At 34.1% G+C, this 14,669-nt stretch overlaps 1 protein-coding gene across 1 annotated transcript; it reads left to right on the plus strand.

The window, feature by feature from the left end:
• Positions 1-1,056: 1,056 nt before the first annotated feature.
• LOC107479066 (uncharacterized) lies at positions 1,057-4,949 on the plus strand. The gene is made up of 5 exons (XM_016099219.3): positions 1,057-1,182; positions 3,270-3,386; positions 3,636-3,762; positions 3,859-3,976; positions 4,620-4,949. The coding sequence occupies exons 1-5, from the start codon at positions 1,173-1,175 to the stop codon at positions 4,680-4,682; spliced, it is 435 nt and encodes a 144-aa protein (XP_015954705.1). The 5' UTR covers positions 1,057-1,172; the 3' UTR covers positions 4,683-4,949.
• The last annotated feature ends 9,720 nt before the right edge of the window (positions 4,950-14,669 follow it).

Genomic DNA, 14,669 nt, shown 5'->3' on the forward strand with positions numbered 1-14,669 from the left:
TTTTCCTTCTTCTGAAGTTCTCATTCATAGTTCATAGAAATTTCTCTGTGTGTATGTTGCCCTAATTAATAAACTTTGGTTCTTCCGACCATTATTTTCTGCAATTCTTGTTACTTCTTCATACAATTTAAATTCATCCATGTTTGCTCAAGTAATAGAATATCTATGAAATTTTGAGAGGTGTTCTTGCTAGTCTTATGCACATGTTCTTGACCTTTTTTTGCTTTAGCATCTGCTTCTTCTTTTTCTTAGGTGCCATGATTATTAGAGTTTTAGATGATCAACAGTTTTGTCCATTCAACTGCTTTTGGTCTCATGAATATTAAAATCTTAAAAGTCACATATTTCTCACCCTAAATGTTCATTATTGGATCTCTTTGAATATTTCATTAATTCTCTTAAAGATTTTATGAGTTTCATATGTTAGATATTAATATTATGGATTTACGACTATGCTACGTGTACACAAAAATCAACCACCAAAGTCAGTCACCAGTATAAAATACATGTTGGAATACAAATACACATTGAAAATAAATTAAACCACATGTATTTATACACAAATACATTGGTGGCTGATTTTGGTGTACAAATAGCATTTTTAATAGACTTAATACTAGGAATTTGAAGTAACTAATGGAAGATAACTATATATATACTTCTGGAATTTCATGAGCCAAGTAGTTGGGGGATAATATTTGTGAGGATTCGGTACTTGACAACACACATCCTGTCGAATCTCTTTAGAGGTGGCAAGTAATGAATCCCTTAGCAAATTAGATAAAAGGGTGAATTTTTTACTTATAACATGTATATATAATGATCAGGTCTTAACCATCAAAAACTTAGATTACAAGAGATCCCAATAATACATGACATTTAAAACCTAAAATGGATCACTCCATCATTTTATAATTTACAAGAATATTAGGTTTAAGCATTTTAAACTGTTTTTATAAAATCAAAAGTCAACTATCAATAGAAGAAAATTCTAACATCATAGTCTCTGGGAATTGATATGCAATATCTTGCAACTGTTGTGTATTCTTCTGCCATGCTGGTCTCACAACTTATGATTTTGTCTAAGATTGCATTGGATTGCGTCAAACAGGGATTTCCAGCAGTTGTTTGAACAGCTAAAAGGCTGAGTTTGCCAACTAGCTCCGATTTCTATGGATAAAGGTACTCAACACTTTCTAAAAGATTCTTTAATGCATTAAAAACTTAAAAACGCAATGCTTTTTGCTCTTAGAAGAAAAACCCTTAATATCATTAAGAAGATAACTCCTCTAAATAAATTGCATAAACATAGTTGGTAGGTTCTAATGAGGAAACAAATCATCAATTTGATGTAGTATTGACTGCTCTAACTCTGACAATTATAAACAGTTTCTGATCATGATTTTCCACACATAGTATTTATCCTTATCTGGATAATTTAATTAATAAATTATGCTATAATTTTCGAATGTTGCAATTTGAATAAGTGTGACTATTACAGTAGAGTGTTGATATACTAAAAAACCAAACTGCCAAAAGCATGAAAGAGTTTTGCTGCTATTTCACCAAGGGCGAAAAAAAATAGTTTTTGTGGGTTTGGATTAGTTTCTTAGAGTAAAAAAAAGTACTTGTATAAAAATTTGAAGAGAAAAGGACAAATAGGTTCTTAATCTTTTATCTCGCAGATATTTTGATCTCTGAAAATTAAAAATATATTTATATCTCTGACCTCCTTAAAATTAAAACATTTAGATCCTTCGTTCTAAGTAGGGGTGGCAAACGGGCCTAAACCTGCCGGGCCGGCCTGCGTAACTCGCCAAAAAAGGCGGGCTGGGCTGAAAAATTAGGACCGCCAAATAGTAAAAGTCTGCCTAACCCGCACCGCTTAAACTGCGGACTTTAGCGAGCTTTGACAGGGCGGGGCGGACTTCCCCGCCGGGCTTAGTGTTTTTTTAGTGAGGAGGTATTTTTACAATTTTTTGGCCAAAACCTAACTTCCTCCAACCTAACTTACAAAAGTATGAAGATAAAAATTGAGTGGTTTGGATTATGTTTATGTTACTTTAGAGACAATATTTATAATTATGTTTTGGATGAAAACTTGGTTTATAATTATGTTTATTAGATATTTATAATTACAACGATTTTAATGTTTATGAATATAAAAAATATAATTTTTTATGCCTTTAAAAATTATAAATTTATTAATATGATTGTGAAATTATATATATTATTTAGTAGTTAGTAATAAAAAAAAGAGCTTTGGCGGGCTTAGCCCGCCGGCCCGCCAACCCGCAATTAGGCGGGGCGGGGTGAGATTCTAGGACCGCCTCATTGGGTGAGGCGGGACGGGGCGGGCTTTCCCGCTTGCCACCCCTACTTCTAAGTATTAGAATAGTTTTTTTAAAAAGTATTTAAAATTTATAATTATGTAGTTATGAGAATAATTTATTTTTTAAATCACGTTTTTAAATTAATTGCCTTCCAATATTATAAAGATTGTCCTATTTTTAAATCGTTCATTCATTTTGTATTTATATATTATTATAATTTTTAAAAAAAATTATTGTAATTATTCATTTTATAACGAGGACAACTAAAATTTTAATAACAATTTTAAAGTAAGCATTTTTATAAAATTTTAGAATTTTTTATTGTAAGTATTTTTTGAAATTATTGTAAATGGCTTAAAAGATGTCATGAGTACTATAAAAATTTGTAATGTACTTGATTTACTTGTTCGTCTATCAAAATAGTAAATCGAATTAAGTGGTTTTGATTCGAAACTAATGGATTTGATTTACCTTGGACATGGTTCGACTCTTTTAATTTCGATTTACCTCTATAGAAGTTGCTCCTACTAAATCGAAGCTATTTAGTAAATGCATTGAATAGTCCAAATCGAGTTTAGTAGCTTTGATTTACCTAAAAAAACTAATTTTAGGACATACAAAAACTAATTTCAGGACATGCATGTAACGTAGAACCATTCAGGACATTTAAGGAAATATTATACTCCATTAGGTTTCTTTTATGTCATTTACCCAAAATTTGATGTACAATTATGTAAGATCTTTATTATTGGTGCACCTAAGTTAGATGCATGGCACTGTTCAAATATAGTACACTTGCACTAGCAGGTTTGGATTGCTGTATAGTGTTCACTACTTTTCACTGTAAAGCATTCATGTATAGGGAATTTAGAACTATGAAGAAATAACTTGATCCAACACACTTACCATGAATTGTGATTCACTTTGATGTCACAGGTCTTGCTAATGAAGAGACTGTTAACTTGCGAAACGGAGTCGAATTGGCCACATCAGTCTCTGATAAACATGTTAATCTTTTGAGGCCAAGTGTACCAAGTTTTCCAATTTTTAGAGGTAATTTATTTCCATTTATTTGTATTCTATTTAGAGATATTGATCTGATAATGTACCAACTACCAAACAAAAAGTAAAGAGAGATACTAGAAGCATTTGTAACCATGATACTTGTGTATAAAAAATTAACTACTAAATCAATATAAAATATGTGTTAAAATACAAAATATACAAACATATAGTAGTTGATTTTTAGTATACAAACTCTTTGATCAAGTTCTTCTAAAACACTGTCAATTGTCGTGGCAGCTCAAGCGCCAGATGACACAGAGCAAGAAAAGGGAAAATATTATTTGATTAGAGATCCGGAGGACTTGCAAATTGGACTTTATGACAAACCCCTTCCATGTTTTGGCTGCGGAATTGGATGGTTCTCGTAAGTATTTTACATATCAATTTATAAATTCCTTTCTTCACTTTGTTCTTCTTGTTCTTGTCTTAGGCCTCTCATGACTTTTGCTTGTTATTTCAGATTCCTTTTTGGATTTGTATGTCCACCTCTGTGGTACTTTGCAACAATTCTCTATTTCGGAAATTACTATCGAAAGGATCCTAGGGAAAGGGCTGGTCTTGGAGCCTCCGCAATTACAGTAACTTCTTTCCCTCTATACATATATTTAACAATGTTACAACGAAATTTATGTCTTATTAGAACAATCAACAAATGTGTGTCATCGTGTTTATGTGTGAGAACATAAATATTAACCAAACACTACCTTATGTCAGTTGGTAACAATGTGTAAGTAAATCCTGAAAATCTAATCGGTTGTTGGATTAACCATATTTTAATCAGAGTTGAATTAGATATAATAAAATAATATATTTATATATAAATATATAATTTCAAAAATAAAATATTATTTATTATTTTAAATCAGTTAATTACTAAAAAATCACATTATTCAACCATTTTTATCAATCTTTCCAATTTTTGATTGATTCCTTGTCAAAAGATTTTTACTTTGAACTAGATCGATCTGATGGATCCCGTTTCTCAAAATCGCAGTGTAACTATCTCTACACGTTTAAATAGCCTAAAGGTACACTAAGATGTTTGGTGAAGCTATTAAAATCCATGTTTCCATTCTTGTTTTCTTCAACAGAGATAAAATTTCATGGAAGACTTGAACCATTCATCACACAATCACATAGATAATAGTGTAGTTTTTGTCACTTAATTGCAACTCACTCTATCACTTTATAAATGCCAATGTGGTGTTGATCAACTTGCAGGCATTATTGTGCACCGTAGCATTGCTAATCATAGCAGCTATTCTTCTGTTGCGGTCCCTTTAATTCTTGGGCTGAAATTGAGAAGCAAACCAAGAAGTGGCATCACAAAAAATTCCACTTGTATATATGAGTTTCCAAAAATGTGAAATGAAAATCACATCCTTATTATTAATCACATTTATGTATTAAATATCAAAGCATGTACATCAGAAATCACACGGTAACAGGGTGCATTTGAAAGCTAAATACCAGGACAGGAATGTTCGGAGTCAAATTCTGAAATGTATCACACATTATTAATCACAATTCTCTCTTATTCCTTTTGGACCACTCTTTTGATCTGACTTAGTTAGGAAATAATTTTGCTAAATAAAAATTTATGCTACTCTTTTGTACCAAATAGGATATCTCTTTTTTTCTTGCACATATTTTAGTTTAACTATTTAAATATAGTTATTTTTGTCTTTATTCGGAGTTAAATCTTACTCTTTAATTATTGAGTTATATTAATTAGCTGAATAGTCTCTGTCTTTTATTGGCCGTCTGTTATGAAATCATGGACTACTACACTACTGCTAAGAGGCTCTCAAAGAAATCTAGCGTCAAAGACCTCTGTTCGTACTTTTAGTTGTGGTTACAAGCTTATGAGATTAGGAGATCAGAAATCTTAATTTAAGTGACGTTAAAATTAATTTGGAAAGACTACCTGCAAGACATTCTGATACCTAAGTCAAAAATGTCTACATATGTTAGTATTTGTTAAAGTTTATCTGTTGAGTTCCCTTTTTCTTTATTCATTTCTCTCTAAGGTAATGGTTTTCTAGGAATTTTCTATCAGTAATGTCTGTTTAAATGTCATAATTTGTTAGTTTTATGAGATCACGATTTTATTAGTCTTAATAATATATCCATTAATTAGTAACGTAGTATTCTCATTTAACTATGATTTTGAACGGCTGATCTTGTCTAGAACAGTGTCCCAACTAACTTGGATTTCTCGATTAAATGATCTTGTCGAGGGTACCTGAGTTTACAGGATCAGACTTAAATGATTTTTTCATTTATTAAATTTTAAGTGCGAAAAATCTTTGAAAAGCTTTTCAGTTTCTTTCATGCTTGTTGTAACTTTTCTCGCTTTACGAACTGTGAGGTTATTACAATTTTTTTCTACATCAATCAATGTCACATTAAGTTTTAATTAAATAACTCCATTTTAACTTTCACTTTTTATTTCCTCAAAATATTTTCTCTCTCCAAAGAACTTCCCCAAGGTTTCTTCATCTTTCTTCTCATTCCTTCTTCTCTGCTTCTATTTCAGTGCAGAGAGGCTAGCTTTTCGTGATCACCAACAATCAAATTATTCAATAATCTTCAAAAATCAAGTAAGGTTTTTCCCTTTTTACTTTTTATCATTCAATCCATCAGAATTTGCATTTTATGTAAATTTTTTCACTATGCAACCTTCATTTTTTTTCATTGTCACTTGCATTTTTTCCATGACTTTCGTTTTCACTTTTACAGATTAGGCTAACATAGTAGGGGTACCACTATTTTAGTTTTCCCTAATTCTAGTAGTGTTGACTTAGGTTTTATTTATCCCATTTAATTTCTAGGTTTTCTCGCACCTTTCTGAGTATTCTAGAATTTGGTGGTTTTTTTTTTAATTTTCTGGGTAGATTTCGAAGTTTTCTCTTTGTAACATAGTGGTGATACCCCTATAGATTTTTTCTGAGATGCTGAGGAAAAAGGTTGTTGTAACTCGTGAGCGTGCTAGCACTTCCAAATGCCCAAGGACTTGACCTATTTCCGTGCCTCCAACCAATCCAGGTAGTGAGCTCGAGGTGTATATCTACTCTTGGGTTTCTGAGTAAGTGAAATCGACACCTTCTTTCATTACCCAAGAGGAATTAGATAACTTAGAAGAATCCGGGGTCATCTTTAACTCCGACTTAGGTAATTTATATGTACTGTTGGTTCCGGGTCCAATGAATACTTATGCCATATAAATGAACATCCCAAAACGCCTCCGAAATGGCTGTGGATGTATGAGACCCTTTTTTTCGACTTGGAGTCCGACTTCCATTTTCTGACTTTCAAATGAACGTCTTGAAGCACATTGGATGCGCTCCTTCTCAACTTCACCCGAATAGCTGGGCTATCATTCGCAGCTTTGAATTGTTATGTTCATTCTTAGATCTCGAACTTTCTATTAAAGTCTTCTTTTATTTTTTACTTTAACCATGCCTTTTAGTTTCTAAGGCCACGGGTTTGTCTCTTTCCGAGGTAATCCTAATAGAAGAATATTTAATCTTTTTTAGGAATCCTACAACGGATTTAAAGAAAAAAATTTTTAAAATTGAAAGGGTGGAGGGTACAACACCTTTTTTCATGACTTTAGAAGAATAAAAAAGGTAAAAGCTCTATTAGAATTTTAATGTTTCATCCTCGAAAATCTGAGTTCATAGCGTTAATGCTTCCAAACTCGTGAGCATTAACATGCTCATTAGTCTATGGAACGAACTCCCCCTAAGCTTGAGAGATATTATAGTTGACGAGCATGCTGCTCAAAACAACATTAGCAAATTTTATGTTCTCAGCCCTTGTTTTCGAAATTTTGAATTACTTTCTTCCAACTTTATGAACTTATAAAATCTTTTCTTTTAGTAGTCCCCATGGTTGGAGGAATTGTAGCTATTGCTGTTATGAAGAAAAGGTTACAATCTCAATCCAACCTCCCGATTAACCCTAGTGGCAACAGGGTGTCTTTGTCGAGCACAATGAACAATCTGCCACAGCCTCCCAGGTTTGAAGGAAGCGAAGAAGGACAGGGTTCTGAAGACCATAATTTGGAAGAAGATTCCCCTGCCAACTTTCTAGAGAAGCAAAGGCCGAAGAAAAAAGGTAAAGAGCCTTCTGATGTCCTTTCTTCGACTTCATTTGGTTGTGTCTTGGAGAAAGAATTTTGGGCTGTTGACTTTGTGGACATACTCCTACTGACTGAGGATACCCGATTGGGACTTGCTAAGATGCCCTTGGAGGACACCTTTCCTCGAGTTTAAATGTTGCTCCTTTACTCGGATGCCTATATCTGAGACGCCGAGGTGGAGATCTTGAACTTTTGTGCTGAGTTCGCGATGAAGGATAGAGAAACTTCCAATGTTAACTCGTAAGTTAAGAGCCTAAACACTTCATTTTCCGTCCATCAAGAGGAGCAAACCACCTTTAAGGTGAAGTAACAAACTTGAAGGAGGCAAAGTCTTCTTTAGATTTGAAGGTGGAAAATCTGAAGAAACAAGTTTTCGAGCTTATGACTCAAATTGAAACCTTCGACACATCAGATAAGCGAGCTGAGCGCGCTATTGTAGATAGGATATTTGATGCCGAGCAGAACATCCTTGACCAAATCAGACTCTTAGCTCCCGACTTGGACATCTCCCAAATTAGTGTTTTCAAGAAAGTGGCAGATGAAAAAGCTGTAGAAATTTTATAATTCCTTTTTTTGAAAGTTCGAAGTGTTTTGAACTAGGCAATTCGTATTACCTTTTATGGACAAACATTTTCTTATTTATTCGGGACATCATTATCTCTTCTGGGAACTTTTAAACAAAATTTGATAGGTTAAGTCGTTACCACCTTTATTGCCTTTTAAATTTCATGACTTGCGCTTTTACTGTTTTCCGATACTAGCATTTAATGCACCTATTCATCGATGCTTGTTGATAAATTCATTACTACTTGGCCGTTTGGCTTCAAATTCAATTATGGATAGGTATTTGATATACCGTAGTACCATTATTAACACTTACACATGAAAAATTAAATAACGACATAATGCACGCAATTTAAATGACAATCATTCAAAAATTAGATCACGTTGTATTATTAATGATTTTTTTTTAAAAAAGTGATCAGGCCTCTTTAAAAACCTAAGTGTATAGAAAATAGTTCATTTATTTTATTACAAGATGCTCCTAAGAATAATACCTTTCAAGTGAACAGCATTCCAACTTCTTGGGACTTTGGAACCATTTAGGTTTTCTAACTTGTATACCCCTTTGCCCAGATTCTCTTTAACCCTAAAGGAACCTTCCTGGTTAGAGCCAACTTTTCCTGGGATGCCGAGGTCCCGGCATCAACTTGCTTCAATACCAAGTCTCCTGCTTGGAAGTTCTTTGATTTTACCATTGTATTATACCTTTTAGCAACTCTTTGCTTCAAGGCTTGTTCTGCTAGGTTGGTTGCTTCCCTCACATCATCAATTAGGTCAAGACCTTCATGCTGTATCAAACTCCCAAGAAGCATTTGTGGATTGGGCTCTCCAATGTCTACTAGGATCATTGCTTCTTCTCCAAAGGTAAGTCAGAATGGTCTTTTTTCAGTAGAGGACTGAGTCGTAGTACGATAGGACCATATCACTGACCATAGCTCATCAGCCCATGATCTTGGAACGTCATCTAATCGCTTCTTCAACCCTTTCAGAATTACCTTGTTTGTAGTTTTAGTCTGTCCATTTTCTTGAGGGTACTCTACTGAGGCAAAGATTTGCCGAATTCCCAGTCCACTTAATAGTTCATGAAATTAGGAGTCCGTGAACTGCATCCCGTTATCTATGACGATTGCCTCAGAAATTCCAAACCTACCAAGAACTTCTCCCCAAACAAACTTCTGACATTAGTTTGAGGTGATGCTCGCTAGCGGCATATCTTCAATCCACTTTGTGAAATAGTCTATGACCACTATTAGGTACTTTACTTGACCAGTCCCTTGAGGGAATTGACCTAATAAATCCATTTTCCACTTTGCAAATGGTTGTGTCAGAATGATAGAGACGAGTTTATGAGCTGGGATTTGATGATAATTACCATGGAGTTGGTACTTTTGACGCTTCTTTACATACTCCATAACATATTTAATAATAGTGGGCCAGTAATATTAAGCTCTAATGACCTTCTAACCTAATGCTTTTCCGTCCAAGTGATGTCCACAACACCCTTCGTGGATCTCCTACACTATGTAAACCCCGTAAAAATTAGCAAATAGTTAATCAATAAATTAATTTTTAATAAAAAAATTAGAGATATGAATTTTATAGTTTAATGAGGTAGAGCTAATTAAAATAAAAATTTTTTATACTAATTTTAAAAAATTTGGCCCAAGATTGGGCTGAACGGGCCAAACCAATCCCGTATTGGCCCAAGGCCCAACCCACACTCCACAAACACCATGAGCTCAGCTCATTCCTTCCCAACCTCGTGAGAAACACGCTTCTGAGGAAAGAACAAGGGAAGGAGAACAAAACCCTTGGCTTTGACTCAAACCACCATATCTTCTCACTCCGAGCTCCGATCGCCATACCGTTTGCGGCCACACGTCTGCAGCGTCGAGCTCTACAAAGCTCAGTGCCTAATTTGGTAAGGAAGTCTCAGTTTTAATCTCAGTTATTCCTTCTCCAAATTTTTTAAAATTGTATAAGTAGGTGTTGAGATTTTGATTCTTTTGTTATAGGATCCGATTAGCTTGAGAAAAATGCTTAATCTTGCTTCGTTGGTACTTGAGTAAGGTGAGACTCTTAGAACCCTAGCTAATTCCTTGATTAAGTGTGTTGGGTATTGAATTTTGGATATGTATATGTGATAATATGTGTTAGGTGTGTATATATGTAAATTGGAGCTTAATTATGGATGTTGAATGCTTGGTGACTGTGGAGGCTGGATTTTGGAAGTGGAACTCGTGGCTTGCTTAACGGGTTATCTTTGGGTTATAAGAGGAAATCGGCCAAGGTATGGTTTTGCTTTCTCGTATTTAATATATAATGTCTTGTGAAAACTTAGGTTAGATAACCATAGGATAGGTGGGAATGCATGAGTATATGAATTGCTTAGTGCCTTGATGGTATTTGTTGAACTAGGTTGAGTATTGGTTTGTTGTTTGATATTGAGAATGGAAATAGAATGATAAATTATGATTTAATGATTATTGGCAAGTTGATAATAATGAATATGTATAGATGATGGATTGTTGATGATTTTGTTGGTATAATTGTGAAGTTCATGTATGAGAATTGTTTAAAATTGAGGTAGGATGGGTGATGGATGGGTGTAGAGTTGTGTTGCTGTAATATTGTATGTGTTAGTGCTGATTTTTTAGCAAAGGAAGTTGATACTGAATGGTGAATTAATGAAAACAGAGGTTTGAGGATTTTTGTGAAAATTTGATTTTTGGCCGAACTTCGGCGAACCATAACTCAGCTTTCGGACCCCCAAATTATTTCAAATTTATTTTATATGAAAATTGGGTTCGTAAAGTTTATGCCATTTGAAGAACGGATAAAAAATGAGTTGGAATAAATCAATTTCAATAACCCAGATCATCCATATTGAATCACCAAAAAAATATAACATAATGCGAAAGCGTACTTTTACTCATAAGAGTCAGAAATTGATGGAATAATTTGGATCTTGTGTTCTTTCGATCTTTCTCAACCAAAGCCTTCTGTATTCCTAGGTAGCTGAACTGCAACTCTTTTGATGGGGAAAGAACAACAAAGTTGGCTTTGGTATATTGGAGACCGAAACCCTGAAGGCCTATTTTTATTTGAGCATGGCACCCATTAAACCCTAAAGCCCAAATAAAATAGTATCTAAAGTCCAAAAGATAATATATTTAAAATTCAAAAGATAATTATCTAAAGAACAAAAGATAATATCTGGTTTTATTTTCATTTAATTCCAAATCAAAAGTAATAATGACTTATTCAATTTAGCATTTATAACAATAAATGAGATCACCATTATATAAGTCATTTAATTTGAAATAGCATAATTTGTGATTATAATTAATATATGTATTGCCCACAAACAAATTAGAAAATTAAAATAATTTCCTAACAATCTCCCACTTGGGCTATACATATATTCTTTTCTTGATATAATCACATCTTATAAACTTTATGCGCGCATCTGAATGCTATTTCTCTCATACTTTAACAATCCGGTCCATCTCAAACATTAGATATGGAACTACTACAGCTTTTATCACATTAATCTCGTGACTAAACCACGACAATCACCATCCTAATACACTTAACGACATAGATCAAATTTGGATAAGTAATATGGAAATTACATGCCAAGTGATCTCATGCATGTCTATTTCCAGCTGGTCCAACTTTAAAACTTCATTGAGATCAAATACAATACAAATATTGCAAAATAAACATTTCACATAACATGAAATAAACCATCAACTTAATTCTGCAGAAAAATAACTCAATATCTGTCATAGAACATATAGTATAAAATAAACTCCCACTAAACCAAGGCATCACAAATATTGACTCCCATTCGAGTAGTGTGCTTATAAAAGACTTTAGGGATCAATTCATTGGTTATTGAGTCTGCTAGCATATACTCTGTTCCTATATGTCCCATGGAAATCTGTTTTTCTTAAACTTTCTCCTTGACAACTAAGAACTTGATGTCTGTATGCTTCAATTTTGTCAAGCTCTTATTGTTATTGGAGTATAGTACTGCTGACTTATTATCACAAAATATCTTTAATGACCGTTCAATGTCATCTACTATACGAAGCTCAGTGACAAAGTTTCGCAACTAGATGCTATGAAATCGGAATCAGAGTACCTAATGATCTCAAAATTTTTTGATCTCCAATGAATAAGCATGTAATCCTTTGTTTTCTTTAGATAACGCATTACGTGTTTAACAGCTATCCAATAATCCATGCCCAAATTGCTCAAGTATTTACCTAATACTCCCACTATAAATAATATATCGGGACGTCTGCAGACTTGAGCATACATTAAGCTCCCTAGTGTTGATGCATAAGGTTTATCATGCATTGCTGTCATCTCAAGATCATTTTAGGGAATTGCTTGAGATTGAACTTGTCTCCTTTAGCTATGGGTGTGTCCTTTGGTCTATAACTTTTCATACTATGTCTACTTCAAATCTTTTCGATATAGTTCTTTTGTGATAATCCAAGAATACCTTGAGAACGATCTCTTAATTTCTCAATTCCTAATACAAAAAGACATCACCAAGAATTTTCATTTCGAATTTGTTCAATAGAAATTTCTTAGTTTCATGCAACAAGCCTATATCGTTACTGGCAAGTAGAATGTCATCAATACATAAGACCAAAATATGCATTTACTCCCACTGAACTTGTGGTATACACATTCATTTATAATATTTACCTCAAAACCATGAGGTAATGACTTGATGAACTTGTGATACCATTGACAAGAAGCTTGTTTGAGACCATAGATGGATTTTCTCCTTTCTCTATTGGATCTCCTTAGTGACACTTCTTGAGGTTGTTGAGCTTGCTGTATGGATTGGGATTGAGAAGGATTCTCATTATTTTCCTGTGCTGTAGCAGTATCTTGAGAAACAACGATATTCTCATGCATAGTTCTCTTGTACTGTAACTGGATCTACAGTAAAATTCTCATTGTGTTCTTGTACTATAACTGTGTCTTGAACAATAATAGGTACAAAGACTAGATCATTATCAGTTACAAAATCCTCATCAAAAGCAACATTCCTAATATTTCCTTCCCCCCAAACTCAACATCCTCAAGAAATCTCGCATTTCCCGTTTCAAAAAATAGACCTTGATGCAGGATTGTAAAACTTGTACCCTTGTGAATGCTCAGTGTAACCAACAAAGTAGCAACTAAAATTCCTTAAGTCCAATTTTCTTTCATGCGGCCTATAAGGCCGCGCCTCAACTGGACATCCCCAAATATGCAAATGCTTTATACTGGGCCTTTTTCCAGTCCAAATTTCATATAGGGTTTCGTTAACTGCTTTGCTTGGTACCCTATTAAGGATGTACACTGCGGTCTTTAGGACTTCTCACCATGTCTTTAAGAGTTCGATTCCTTCACTCTACAACACCATCCATGCTAGGTTTGCCTGTCATGGTGTATTGCGGAACAATTCCATACTCCTCTAGGAAAAGAGCAAAAGGCCCGGGACATTGCTCACCTAAACCGTCATATCTTCCGTAGTATTTACCACCACGATCAGATTTGACAGCTTTAATTTTCTTTTTAAGTTGAAGTTCAACTTCAATTTTGAAAGACTTGAAAACATCCAAGACTTGGGACTTTTCATGAATTAAATATAGATATCCATAATGAGAGTAATCATCTATGAACGTAATAAAGTACCGTTGTCTATTCCAAGAGACAGTAGAGAATGGGCCACATATATCGATATGTATCAGTTCTAAGACATCTTTAGCTCTCTCGGCACATAGTTTTCTTTTGTTTGTCCTTTTCTCCTTTATGCACTCAATGCAGACTTCAAAGTCGGCCAAATTTAGGGGTCCAAGAATTCTAACCGACACGAGCCTCTGAATTCTCTATTTAGATATGTGACCTAGGCGTTTGTGCCATAATGATGCCGAATTCTCATTTAGTTTTTGTTTTGTACCCGTTTGCAGTATTTCATTATTATAGGAATTTACGTCAAGCCTATATAGATTATCCACCAAATGACCAGAGCAAATATTATTCGAATTATAAAAGAGACTGACTTTATTGTTTTTGAATGAACAAAAATAACCTGATTTGTCCAAACGAGAAATAAAAACCAAATTTCGTCTAAATGACGGTACATAAAATATCTCTAATAAATCCAAGTAAAATCTACTCGTGGAACATAATCTAAAGGTTCCTATAGCTTCGACTGCAACTATATTGCCGTCTGCTACATAGATGTATCTTCTAGCATCACTTGGCAGTCGGCTCCACAGGCAACTCTGTACAGTAATACTTACATGAGTAGTAGCAGCAGAATCTACCCACCAAGTATCAACAGGTGCATAACTTAAACTAGCCTCAGAACAAACGAAAGTAAGAATTATACCCTTCTTTACACGCCATGTGGCATATTTGGTACAATCCTTCTTCATGTGTCCCACCTTCTTACAGAAGAAACAGGTTGAAACTTGATCCTGTTTCTTAACCTTTTTCTGCTGAGAAGGCACATCCGCAATAGTATCACGCTTTCTTTTATACTA

The sequence above is a fragment of the Arachis duranensis genome, chromosome 3 (genome assembly GCF_000817695.3).
Source record: "Arachis duranensis cultivar V14167 chromosome 3, aradu.V14167.gnm2.J7QH, whole genome shotgun sequence".
Taxonomy (NCBI): Eukaryota; Viridiplantae; Streptophyta; class Magnoliopsida; order Fabales; family Fabaceae; genus Arachis; species Arachis duranensis.

Bases quoted from the DNA above. Each gene is read 5' to 3' on its own strand.
- LOC107479066 (XM_016099219.3), top strand. The intron at 3,387-3,635 runs GTAATTTATTTC...TTGTCGTGGCAG, and splicing joins AAGTTTTCCAATTTTTAGAG to CTCAAGCGCCAGATGACACA. The intron at 3,977-4,619 runs GTAACTTCTTTC...ATCAACTTGCAG, and splicing joins TTGGAGCCTCCGCAATTACA to GCATTATTGTGCACCGTAGC.